The sequence below is a fragment of the Podarcis liolepis genome (genome assembly GCF_965112155.1).
Source record: "Podarcis liolepis genome assembly, chromosome: 18".
NCBI classification, from domain to species: Eukaryota; Metazoa; Chordata; class Lepidosauria; order Squamata; family Lacertidae; genus Podarcis; species Podarcis liolepis.
In genome coordinates this window covers 4,267,447-4,280,822 of record NC_139572.1, presented here as the reverse complement: position 1 = coordinate 4,280,822, position 13,376 = coordinate 4,267,447, and the positions used below count along the sequence as shown (strand labels likewise).

General features: G+C 50.0%; 1 protein-coding gene across 5 annotated transcripts in view; it reads left to right on the top strand.

Moving 5' to 3' along the window:
- The window catches only part of TLE2 (TLE family member 2, transcriptional corepressor), a 47,562-nt gene that overhangs the window by 12,257 nt on the left and 21,929 nt on the right, over positions 1-13,376 (top strand). For 3 of the 5 annotated variants that reach the window (XM_083483775.1, XM_083483772.1, XM_083483776.1), the window contains 5 exons: positions 419-493; positions 2,942-3,154; positions 9,304-9,405; positions 10,320-10,364; positions 12,678-12,818. In XM_083483775.1, coding sequence (XP_083339901.1) covers positions 419-493; positions 2,942-3,154; positions 9,304-9,405; positions 10,320-10,364; positions 12,678-12,818 — 576 coding nt within the window. The remainder of the gene's footprint in view (positions 1-418; positions 494-2,941; positions 3,155-9,303; positions 9,406-10,319; positions 10,365-12,677; positions 12,819-13,376) is intronic. The other 2 variants (XM_083483773.1, XM_083483774.1) reach the window with 2 other exon arrangements.

Sequence of the window (13,376 nt, the reverse complement as noted above, 5' to 3'; positions counted from 1 at the left end):
GGTTAAGAACTTTGCTTCAGGATGAGAACAGAAATCGTGCTCCGGCGGCATGGCAGCAGCAGGAGGCCCCATGAGCTAAAGTGGTGCTTCAGGTTAAGAACAGTTTCAGTTTAAGTACGGACCTCCGGAATGAATTAAGTACTTAACCTGAGGTAACACTGTATATAGAAAGGAGCAAACCAGGGATATTTTAGGGAGCAGGCTAGACTCACATCGCAGGAGCCAACACAACACAAAACATTGTTGCTGGATGTCGGTTTTATTTTATTTGCTTTTTATCTTCTATTTTATATCTTTATAACTTTTATATTTTATATCATATATCTTTGAAATCCAGGATTTCCCCCTTTAAAATATTATCGAGAGAGGAAGAAAAACTTCTCTAAATTTCCTGATGTGTATTTTTTCCTCCTTCCAGCACCAACAGCAGGTGTTGCAAGCTATGGATCGGGCAAAACAGGTGACGATGGGTGAACTGAACAGCATTATTGGGGTGAGTGGCCGGTTCAGACTAAAGGCCGTCTCTATCCTGTTTGCAATTCATTTGTCTTTGCAAGGAGTTCTCCTTGGAGCAGCTCCTCTCTTGCAAAGCTCTTCTTCCTTCCGGGGCATCTCATCTCTTGCAAAGCTTATCTTGCTGAGGCAGAGAAGGCAGAGACTGGGCATTTAGGGATGCTTAGCTACCCGGAAGTAGACAAAGATCCCAAGAGAGGGAACCGGCACATCCACAATGGGCTAGGAGGGGAGTAGCAGTTTCGTTTCCTTTACAGTGGTGCCTCGCAAGACGAAAAGAATCCGTTCTGTGATTCTCTTCGTCTAGCGGTTTTTTCGTCTTGCGAAGCAAGCCCATTGACGGATTAGCGGATTAGCGCTATTAGCGGCTTTTAGCGGCTTATCAGCTTATCGGATCAGCTGATAAGCGGCTTAGCGGCTTAGAAAAAGGGGGGGGGAGGGGAAAAACCAGCAGGAACTCGCAAGACATTGTTGTCTTGCGAAGCAAGCCCATAGGAAATTCGTTTTGCGAAGCACCTCCAGAACGGAAAACTCTTTCGTCTAGCGAGTTTTACATCTTGCGAGGCATTCGTCTTGCGGGGCACCACTGTATTTATTTCATAAAATTCATATATACCACTTGATGGTAGGAGAAATATTGACAGCAGGAATTTCAAACGTTTGGAAACCAGACTAAAAACAGATTATTATTATTATTATTATACATAATTTTTATTAGTTTTTTTAACATATCATTTTCAACAGTAATTAAACATACTTTTACATCTTATTCAAATTTTGGACTTCCATCAATCCTGTCTGAAAATCTTCCAATCTAATCTCTCAGTATGCATTTCTTATCTTCCGAATTACATTTCAGACTCATGACCAATATCTCTATCTTTTTCTACATTGTAACACTTATATTTCTCCTTACAAAACTTATTGTAGTCCTACTAGCGTAATTTGTTGATTACAGTTGCTCTTCAAATAATTCATATACTTCTTCTGTGAATCTCTGGTCCTGCAGGTTTTGAATCCTTTCTGTCATTTTGTCCAATTCTGCATAGTCCATTAATTTCGTCTGCCATTCTTCTTTGGTTGGAATTTCTTCAGATTATAATAATTTATTATTTATATCCCTCCTGTCCCCAGCCACTCTGGGCAGCTCCTAACAGAACACTAAAAACACAACGAAAGAGCAAACATTACGGCTCTATCCAGTTGCTTGAAACGACAGGAGTGGAAATAATAATAATAATAATTTATCATTTATACCCTGCCCATCTGGCTGGGTTTCCCCAGCCACTCTGGGCGGCTCCCAACAGAATATTAAAAACACAATAAAACATCAAGCATTAAAAACTTCCCTAAACAGGGCTGCCTTCAGATGTCTGCTAAAAGTCAGAGTGCTGTTTATCTCTTTGACATCTGATGGGAGGGCGTTCCACAGGGCGGGCGCCACCACAGAGAAGGCCCTCTGTCTGGTTCCTTGCAGCCTCACTTCTTGCAGGGAGGGAACTGCCAGAAGGCCCTTGGAGCTGGACCTCAGTGTCCGGGCTGGACGTTGGGGGTGGAGATGCTCCTTCAGGTATACTGGGCTGTTTAGGGCTTTAAAGGTCAGCACCAACACTTTGAATCGTGCTCGGAAACGTACTGGGAGCCAATGCAGATCTCTCAGAACCGGTGTTATGTGGTCCCGGTGGCTGCTCCCAGTCACCAGTCTGGCTGCCGCATTCTGGATTAATTTCAGTTTCCGGGTCACCTTCAAAGGCAGCCCCACGTAGAGCGCATGGCAGTAGTCCAAGCGGGAGATAACCACAGCCTGCACCACTCTGGCCAGACAGTCTGTGGGCAGGGAGGGTCTCATCCTGCGTACCAGATGGAGCTGGTAGACAGCCGCCCTGGACACAGAACTGACCTGCGCCTCCATGGACAGCTGTAAGTCCAGAATGACTCCCAGGCTGCGCACCTGGTCCTTCAGGGGCACGGTTACCCCATTCAGGACCAGGGAGTCCTCCACAAAAGGCCCTTCTCGTCGCTGCCGCCTCCAGTGACAGCTGATTCCAGGAGCGACCCCAAGCTGCAATCCTGTTCCTTCAGAGACAGCGCAGCCGAAGCCAGAGTACCATATTTTCCGCTGTATAAGATGCCCCAGACCATAAGACGCACCTAGTTTTGGAGGAGGAAAACAAGAAAAAAAATATTCTGAATCTCAGAAGCCAGAACAGCAAGAGGGATCGCTGCGCAGCGAAAGCAGCGATCCCTCTTGCTGTTCTGGCTTCTGGGATAGTTGCGCAGCCTGCATTCGCTCCATAAGACGCACACACATTCCCCCTTACTTTTTAGGAGGGAAAAAGTGAGTCTTATAGAGCAATAAATACGGTAGGCACCCGGCCGGTTTCCCAAACCCTTCCCCCTCTTCAGGAGTCTCTCCTTTTGTCTCCAGCAGCAGCAGCTCCAGAACCTCTCCCACCACGCTCCTCCCATCCCACTGACCCCACACCCTTCGGGCCCACAGACCTCCAACTTAGTGGCAGTCAGCACTTCCTCTGGGCTCCTGGCGCTGTCCGGGGTGCTGGCGGCTCAGACGGCGTTGGCGGCAAAGGAGGAGAGGTCGTCTCGCGACTCGGAGAACCACCAAGGTAAGTGGAGAGGGTGCGTGCGTTCGAAGCAAGCTTGGCAGCCACAGGTTGAGCGAAGGTCTTGGATTCAAATTCCCCACTGAAGCCCAGGGGGCGTGGGTTGTGCAGCTCAGGGGCTGTGCACACAGAAGGCTGCAGATTTAATAAGAGGAGCCTTTTGCATCGGTCTAATGGGGGACAAATCGAGTCCCGTTCTCACAGGGGCACCTTGAAGGAGCACGGTAATAAAAAGAACTGTGTTTTTGGAAGCTTTTCGGAGAGCCAGTGTGGTGTAGTGGTTAAGAGCAGTAGTCATGTAATCTGGGGAACCGGGTTCGCGTCTCCGCTCCTCCACATGCAGCTGCTGGGTGACCTTGGGCCAGTCACACTTCTTTGAAGTCTCTCAGCCCCACTCACCTCACAGAGTGTGTGTTGTGGGGGAGGAAGGGAAAGGAGAATGTTAGCCGCTTTGAGACTCCTTAAAGGGAGTGAAAGGCGGGATATCAAATCCAAACTCTTCTTCTTCTTCTTCTTCTCTGTAACATGAACGCAGCCGGGCAGTGGGAGCTATCGGCCGCCGGTCCCAGCAGAATTCGAACCCAAGAGCACTCTCCCCTCCCACAATTGTGTTGTTGTTTAGTTGTTTAGTCGTGTCCGCCTCTTCGTGACCCCCTGGACCAGAGCACGCCAGGCACTCCTGTCTTCCACTGCCTCCCGCAGTTTGGTCAAACTCATGCTGGTAGCTTCGAGAACACTGTCCCACCATCTCGTCCTCTTTCGTCCCCTTCTCGTTGTGCCCTCCATCTTTCCCAACATCAGGGTCTTTTCCAGGGAGTCTTCTCTTCTCCTGAGGTGGCCAAAGTCTTGGAGCCTCAGCTTCAGGATCTGTCCTTCCCGTGAGCACTCTGTAAGGGCTGATTTCCTTCAGAATGGATTGGTTTGATCTCCTTGCAGTCCATGGGACTCTCAAGAGTCTCCTCCAGCACCACAATTCAAAAGCATCCATTCTTCGGCGATCAGCCTTCTTTATGGTCCAGCTCTCACTTCCATACATCACTACTGGGAAAACCATGGCTTTAACTATACAGACCTTTGTTGGCAAGGTGATGTCTCTACTTTTTAAGATGCTGTCTAGGTTTGTCATTGCTTTTCTCCCAAGAAGCAGGCGTCTTTTAATTTCGTGGCTGCTGTCACCATCTGCAGTGATCATGGAGCCCAAGAAAGTGAAATCTCTCACTGCCTCCATTTCTTCCCCTTCTATTTGCCAGGAGGTGATGGGACCACAATTGTACCCAGGCGCATAACTTGTCTCCAGCTGTGTTACCAGAGAGTGAGGAGAGCTTTCCTCTTTTTCGCTCTCTGTACTACGACTGACTTTGCAATACGTCTATCGTTTCTCTTCTCGTTTGCTTTTCTCCTCGTAAGCTAAAAAAGCCCTGAGTGCTGCGACCGCTCCTAACAAGGAAGAAAACCTCCTTTCTCCTCACCGGCGTCTCACATTAAAAAGCATCAGGTCTTCAGATGGAAGAAGCCTCTGCCCCAAAGCACTTACAATCAAAATGTGCTTTGTCTGATGGGGAAGAGGGTTAGGAATATAGGTACTTCTTTCCAGTTGTGGGTGAGAGACCCTCCGATCACCCACCCCCACCCAATCCCCCTCTTTCCACGCTGCAGCTGTTTCTTCGGGAGGAAACGACCCAACTAATAATAATAATAACTTTGCTAATTAAGTCTCTCCAACATGGCGGGGAGACTGGCACTATTTTTGACCCGGGGAACAGCTGCGTGGTCCGGTGTGGCTAAACTCTAGCGTGGGCTGTTGAGTTCTAAAATGAGAGGTGCAGCCTAGAAGATTAAGGCTGTGGTCTGGGAGCCTTGCCAAGTTCCCCACAGCTTGCAAATCCCAGATCCATGCGCTGCTCTGGTTCACCAGAGGCAGCTTAGTCATGCTGGCCACATGACCTGGAAGCTTATACCTTTAAAGGTAAAGGGACCCCTGACCATTAGGTCCTGTCGTGGCCGACTCTGGGGTTGCGGCGCTCATCTCGCTTTACTGGCCGAGGAAGCTTCTGGGTCATGTGGCCAGCAGGACTAAACCGCTTCTGGCGAACCAGAGCAGCGCACGGAAACGCTATTTACCTTCCCGCTGGAATGGTACCTATTTATCTACTTGCACTTTGACGTGCCTTTGAACTGCTAGGTTGGCAGGAGCTGGGACCGAGCAACGGGAGCTCACCCCGTCATTGCGGGGATTTGAACCGCCAACCTTCTGATCAGCAAGTCTAGGCTCTGTGGTTTAACCCACAGCGCCACCCACGTCCCTCAATACATGCCTAATTTGCATGATTTATGTGGGGAGGCGTGTAATCTTGCTTCTCTATCCCCGCCCCCCCAAACATAGATAGAATATAAAATCTCTGTGTTTACAGCTCAGGTAGAAACCAATTTTGGAGAATTGCAGAATTGAAGGTGAACCTGTCTAGACTTGTGGAGCAATGGGGGCAAGCGTGTGGAATCTGGAGTCGCCCCAGCTGGCTCTTAGAAATGTGTGTGTGTGTTTTTTTTGGGGGGGGGGCTCTCTCGCCTCCCCCTTTTGTTACAAATTGCTTTGCATGCAGGCTGTGATCAAAGCCAAATGTACCTTAGGAAAGCTTCTTGGCAGGCTTGCATTGTGGGATTGCTTCCAGCACCTCTTAGGACGCCCCCCCCCCATTTTGGCAAATTTCCTCTCTGTTCTGGGTGGGTGGGAGGGAATAAAGGCCTTTTCTCTCTCTCTCTCTCTCTCTCTCTCTCTCTCTCTCTCTCTCTCTCCCTCCCTCCCTCCATACCGCTGCCTAATACATCTGTGTTGATTTCAAAAGCCGCCTGGGCACCTACGGCGAGGAGTCTCTTCCGCAGGCGACCATGTTATCGATGCTTTTACAATAATAATAATATTTTCCCCAAAAAAAGCTCAAGGCGGCTGTGTCTACATGTGCAGAAGGAGAACGGGCCGCCTCGCTTCAGAGTTACAGGTCGGGGAGACCTCTCCCCCCCTTCTGAAAAAGGAGAAAGGGGTGAACGACCTCTCCCTGCAAGTAGACACCTAGCATGTCAGGGATTATAAAGGTACTAGCCAAGCCTGTTCTCTTTATTTTACCCATGCAAGGCAAAGTGTGGGACTCTCGGGTGTTCCAAAGGGGATTAGACAAATTTGGGGGGGTGGAGTGGGGTGGGGGGGTCTGTTGATGGCTGCCATCTGGGATCGTTCTGCTTCTGCCTCCGCAGTCGGAGGCATCAAAGTTTCCAAAATTCATTTGCTGGAAACGGGCAAGAGGGGAGAGCGGCTTTTGTGCTTGTGGCTCTTTGCCGCAGACGGAAAAAGGCTCTCTGCGCACACTGTTGTTGTTGTTTAGTCGTGTCCGCCTCTTTGTGACCCCTGGACCAGAGCACGCCAGGCCCTCCTGTCTTCCACTGCCTCCCGCAGTTTGATCAAACTCATGCTGGTAGCTTCGAGAACACTGTCCCACCACCTTGTCCCCTGTCGTCCCCTTCTCCTTGCGCCCTCCATCTTTCCCAACATCAGGGTCTTTTCCAGGGAGTCTTATATCAACAACCTCAGAAATGCAGGTGAAACAGCCTTGATGGCAGAAAGTGAGGAGGAATTAAAGAACCTATTAATGAGGGTGAAAGAGGAGAGCGCAAAATATGGTCTGAAGCTCAACATCAAAAAAACGAAGATCATGGCCACTGGGCCCATCACCTCCTGGCAAATAGAAGGGGAAGAAATGGAGGCAGTGAGAGATTTTACTTTCTTGGGCTCCATGAACACTGCAGATGGTGACAGCAGCCACGAAATTAAAAGACGCCTGCTTCTTGGGGAAAAAGCAATGACAAACCTAGACAGCATCTTAAAAAGCAGAGACATCACCTTGCCAACAAAGGTCCATATAGTAAAAGCTATGGTTTTCCCAGTAGTGATGTATGGAAGTGAGAGCTGGACCATAAAGAAGGCTGAAGAATGGATGCTTTTGAATTCTGGTGCTGGAGGAGACTCTTGAGAGTCCCATGGACTGCAAGAAGACCAAACCTCTCCATTCGGAAGGAAATCAGCCCTGAGTGCTCACTGGAAGGACAGATCCTGAAGCTGAGGCTCCAAGACTTTGGCCACCTCATGAGAAGAGAAGACTCCCTGGAAAAGACCCTGATGTTGGGAAAGATGGAGGGCACAAGGAGAAGGGGACGACGGAGGACAAGATGGTGGGACAGTGTTCTCGAAGCTACCTCCTTTATTTACATGCATGCTTTAGCTGAGGTTCGTGCATTGCAGGGGGTTGGACTAGATGACCCTAGCGGCGGGGGGTCCCTTCCAACGTTACGATTCTGGGCTCTGGAGCAACACCTCTGTTCTCCCCTTTGGGGGGCTGGCGTTGAATCACAACGAAACTCGCATCCGGACGCTGTCTTGGATTAACGATAGCCCTTTCCCCCATTTCCCATGATCCTCCCTGGCCCGCAACTCAACGCTCTCGTTATCGCCGCACGGTGATATTTTTGCTTGGAGGGGTGTCTAACTAAATGTCTTTGTTTCTTTTTGTGTCCCCCTCTGAATACCTTCCTGGCTGGGCTTGCCTGTTCCAGAACACGCTTCAAGTCGGGTAAGCCTTTCTGCGATACATACGACTATCTGCTCCCATTTGTACTGATCCGGGTGACTCAAGTGTCATAAAATATATTCTATTACTGGTAACCTCCAGGTTAGATTACTGCATTGCGTTCTGCATAGGGCTGCCTCTGAAGACAGTTCGGAAACTTCAGCCGGTGCAGAATTCAGTGGCCAGGTTGCAAGACAGTTTGAGCATATTGCACCGATCCTGCACTGGCTACCGATTAGTTTCCGGGCCCAGTTCAAAGTGCTGGTTCTGCCCTATAAAGCCTTAAATGGCCCTCTCGGTGGTGGCTCCCTCCCTGTGGAACGCCCTCCCATCAGATGTCAAGGAAATAAACAGCTATCTGACTTGCAGAAGACATCTGAAGGCAGCCCTGTTTAGGGAAGTTTTTAATGTTTGATCGTGTTTTTAATATTCTGTTGGGAGCCGCTCAGAGTGGCTGGGGAGGCCTGGCCAGATGGGCAGGGTATAAGTAATATATTATTATTATTATTATTATTATTATTATTATTATTATTATTATTGCACCAGCTGGAGCCTCCAGATCAGGCCCAAGAGCAGCGCCACGGAGTGCAATGCGAGGGAGAAAGTACACTAAAATATCACACATTAAAAACTTCCCTGAACAGGGCTGCCTTAAGATGCCTTCTGAATGTCAGGTAGTTGTTTATCACTTTGACATCTGATGGGAGGGCGTTCCACAGGGCGGGTGCCACTACCAAGAAGGCCCTCTGCCTGGTTCCCTGTAGCTTTGCTTCTCGCAATGAGGGAACCGCCAGAAGGCCCTCGGAGCTGGACCTCAGCGTCCGGGCAGAACCATGGAGGTGGAGATGCTCCTTCAGGTGTACTGGACCGAGGCCGTTTAGGGCTTTAAAGGTCAGCACCAACACTTTGAATTGTGCTCAGAAACATACTGGGAGCCAATGCAGATCTCTCAGGACCGGTGTTATCTGGTCCCAGCGGCCGTTCCCAGGCACCAGTCTAGCTGCCGCATTCTGGATTAGTTGTAGTTTCCGGGTCACCTTCAAAGGTAGCCCCACGTAGAGCGCATGGCAGTAGTCCAAGCGGGAGATAACCAGAGCATGCACCACTCTGGCGAGACAGTCTGCAGGCAGGGAGGGTCTCATCCTGCGTACCAGGTGGAGCTGCCCTGGACACAGAATTGACCTGCACCTCCATGGACAGCTGTGAGTCCTAAATGACTCCCAGGCTGCGCACCTGGTCCTTCAGGGGCACAGTCACCCCATTCAGGACCAGGGAGTCCTCCACACCCACCCGCCCCCTGTCCCCCAAAAACAGTACGTCTGTCTTGTCAGGATTCAACCTCAATCTGTTAGCCACCATCCATCCTCCAACCGCCTCCAGACACTCACACAGGACCTTCACCGCCTTCACTGGTTCTGATTTAAAAGAGAGGTAGAACTGGGTATCATCCCTGCACTGATGTACACCCAGCCCCCTCCTTCCCCCTCTCGCACCCTGCTCTCTCGGAGACAAATGAATTTTTTCATTTCTCCTTCTCTTGCTCCTCCCCAAAGAGCAATTCGGCCTCTCCCCCCGAGAGCCTGCAAGGCGAGGAGCCGCTGGACAGCGCGGGATCAAAGCGCAAGCAGGAGGGCAAGGAGGAGGTGAGGCTCTACGTAAGTGTCGCTTCCGGATCCGGCCCCGGCGACCCTGGGAAAGAGTCGGCATGAAGCACTGAAGACCCCCAATTCAGTTCCCCAACCAAGCACGAAACTTGCTGGGTGACCTTGAGCCAACTGACTCGCCTCGCAAGGTTGTTGTGAGGGCTAAAGCATAGCTGTCAAGCGTCCCTTATTTGGCGGGACAGTCCCTTATCCCAGCGCCGTGTCCCGCTGCTGTCCCTTATTGATGATGTCCCTTAAATTTCCCGGGTTTCAAAGGAAGCAGCTCCTCTCCCTCCCTCCCTGCCGGCCAGGGAGGAGGGAGGCTCCAGCTGTGTTGCTTGGCTGCGTTGCTCACCCAATAAGGAGTCTAAGAACGACTGGGGGGTGGAGCTTGCATGCCTTTGCCAATCAAATCGGCCGCGTTGCCTGGGGACTCGCCTTTGCTCAGCACTTCCCAGCGGAGAGGTGACGGTGGTTTCCCTTGCTGCAAAAGGTGGAACGCGAACTTGTCAGAACTCTCCGAGGCTCGAGGCGTGTCTGAAACCGGCTTAGCGGTCGTTCCTTCCCCCCGTGGGGACCCTGGAAACTCTCATTCCTGCCTCCAATGGGGACCTCCAATGGGGACCCTGGAAACTCTCATTCCTGCCTCCAGTGGGGACCCTGGAAACTCTCATTCCTGCCTCCAGTGGGGAACCTGGAAACTCTCATTCTTGTCCCCCTAAGGGACCCTGGAAACTCTCATTCCTGCCCTCGTATAGACCAGTCGCAGTTAATGGCCATAACTAACTCAGGTCTCTTCTTTTCGGTGGGTCGACTCTTGAATATAACTTACTCCAGCTTTTTTTGGGAGCTGGGTTCAAGAGCTGCACCTGACGAGGTATCGAGACGCATAAGGACCCTGCCCCTTTTTTCCCCTTCTCTTGCAGGAAAGCGACGGGGAGAGGAGCGACTACAATTTGGTTGTGGACGAGGTACGTTGGCATCCTGGTTTGCAGAGACGGAGGCAGAATTCAATTATGCAAGACGGCGAACACCGGCAGAGCAAATCTGCATAATTCATGCGGGTCGCGGAGTTTATTTTCCCCTCTCTCCCACCCCCTTCGCGCAGGACTCTGCTTTAAAAAACATAATCATAAAGAATTGAAGCGAGGAAAGGCACGGGGCTTGCCCCCCACCCAACACCAAGGTGGGGCATTTTCTCAAAGGTTTTTTAAAATCGCTGACGGCACGATCCGAGGGGAGCCTGGGAAAAAAGAAGCCCCCCCTTCCTTTGTTGTTGTTGTTGTTTAGTTGTGTCCGCCTCTTCGTGAGCCCCTGGACCAGAGCACGCCAGGCACTCCTGTCTTCCACTGCCTGTCGCAGTTTGGTCAAACTCATGCTGGTAGCTTCGAGAACACTGTCCCACCATCTCGTCCTCTGCCGTCCCCTTCTCCTTGTGCCCTCCATCTTTTCCAACATCAGGGTCTTTTCCAGGGAGTCTTCTCTTCTCCTGAGGTGGCCAAAGTCTTGGAGCCTCAGCTTCAGGATCTGTCCTTCCAGTGAGCACTCAGGGCTGATTTCCTTCCGAATGGAGAGGTTTGATCTTCTTGCAGTCCATGGGACTCTCAAGAGTCTCCTCCAGCACCAGAATTCAAAAGCATCCATTCTTCGGCGATCAGCCTTCTTTAGGGTCCAGCTCTCACTTCCATACATCACTACTGGGAAAACCTTAGCTTTAACTATACGGACCTTTGTCGGCAAGGTGATGTCTCTGCTTTTTAAGATGCTGTCTAGGTTTGTCATTGCTTTTCTCCCAAGAAGCAGGCGCCTTTTAATTTCGTGGCTGCTGTCACCATCTGCAGTGATCATGGAGCCCAAGAAAGTAAAATCTCTCACTGCCTCCATTTCTTCCCCTACTATTTGCCAGGAGGTGATGGGACCAGTGGCCATGATCTTCATGATCCTTAGATCATGAATTTGCCCAAACCTCTTTTCAAGCCGTCCAGGTTTGTGGTCTCATCCCTGTCTACTGAGGCAGGAAGTTTTCTTTCGGTGTATAGCATGCTGTGAATTTCATATCTACATTTCATGCAGCCATTTCAATATTATATCCTAGATCTTCTTTGGTGATCCCTCATAGCCGAGTAAGATTGTCTTCCATAAACACGGTTTTAACCATGAGTCCGTAAGCGACTGTGGGGGCCAATTCTGGATCCACACGTCCTTCCACAGTGGGGACGTAGGTTTCCAGGCGGGAGTTGATCCCGGTGAGGGTTTGCCAAGCGTGCCTTCCTCTTAGCACGTTTCTCCCTTGCGTCCTGAGTTCGAGTGTCTTCAAAGCCCACGACACCTTTGGCAAAGGCTGTTCTCCAACTGAAGCGCTCGCAGGCCAGTGTTTCCCAGTTGTCGGTGTTTATACTATATTTTTAAATATTTGCCTTGAGAGAGTCTTTAAACCTCTTTTGTTCTGTATATAAATTTTCTATTAGTTTTTTAACACATCATTTTCAACAGTAATTAAACATACTTATTCCATTTTTTTTGACTTCCATCAATCCTTTCTGAAAATTTTCCAATCTAATCTCTTAGTATGCATTTCTTATCTTCCCCATTACATTTCAAACTCATAACTCTATCTTTTTCTACTTTGTAACACTTTGTATACTGCATTTCTCCTTACAAAACTTCTTTAAAACCTCTTTTGTTGACCACCAGCATTACGCTTTCCATTTTTAAGTTCAGAATAGAGTAGTTGCTTTGGAAGACAATAATCAGGCGTCCACACAACAAAGTTGATGTTGAAGAATCATCGCTTTGACACTGGTGATCTTTGCTTTTTCCAGTACACTGACATTTGTTTGCCTGTCTTCCCAAGTGATGTGTAAAATGTATCATCACAGAGACCAACAAATTTAATGAACTACAGAACGAACAAACAAACAAACGAAATAATGGGGACTGGAATCGACCAGTTTTTTTTCAAGCACTGTATTTTTCGCTCCATAAGACGCACCAGACAATAAGACGCACCTCGTTTTTGGAGAAGGAAAACAAGAAAAAAAATATTCTGAATCTCAGAAGCCAGAACAGCAAGAGGGATCGCTGCGCAGTGAAAGCAGCAATCCCTCTTGCTGTTCTGGCTTCTGGGATAGCTGCACAGCCTGCATTCGCTCCATAAGACGCACACACATTTCCCCTTACTTTTTAGGAGGGGAAAAGTGCGTCTTACAGAGCGAAAAATGCAGTAATTCATTTAAGCACTTTCCCCATTCCTTCCTGCAATCCTTGCTCTCTCTTTTGCGCAGGACCCTGCTTCCGAACATGGTAGCCCACCCTGCGGATCTGCCACGAAGGTCGTTCCGGTCCGGAGGGATCTCCCGGGCAGCCCTGCTTCTCTGCCGTCCAGCAGGAGCGACACCCCCCTCAAAGCGAAAGAGCAGAGCCCGGTAAGCAAAGCGGGGTGCATATCGCCTGCCAAACCCATCTAGCTGGCTGTTGTCTACCCTGGCTGACAACCGCGATCCTGGGGTTCAGACATCCAGCGGGTTCTTTCACCTAGGAATGTGCAAAGGGGTCATGACTGTTTCTCATTTCCCACCTGCCAATCTTCTCCATGTTTGCAGAGTTGCAGGTTATCCCCGCACCCAAAGGGACATGGGTGGCGCTGTGGGTTAAACCATAGAGCCTAGGACTTGCCGATCAGAAGGTCGGCGGTTTGAATCCCCGCAATGACGGGGTGAGCTCCCGTTGCTCGGTCCCTGATCCTGCCCACCTAGCAGTTCGAAAGCACGTCAAAGTGCAAGTAGATAAATAGGTACCGCTCCGGCGGGAAGGTAAGCAGCGTTTCCCTGCGCTGCTCTGGTTTGCCAGAAGCGGCTTAGTCATGCTGGCCACATGACCCGGAAGCTGTACGCCGGCTCCCTCGGCCAATAAAGCGAGATGAGCACCACAAACCCAGAGTCGGCCACGACTGGACCTAATGGTCAGGGGTCCATTTACCTTTA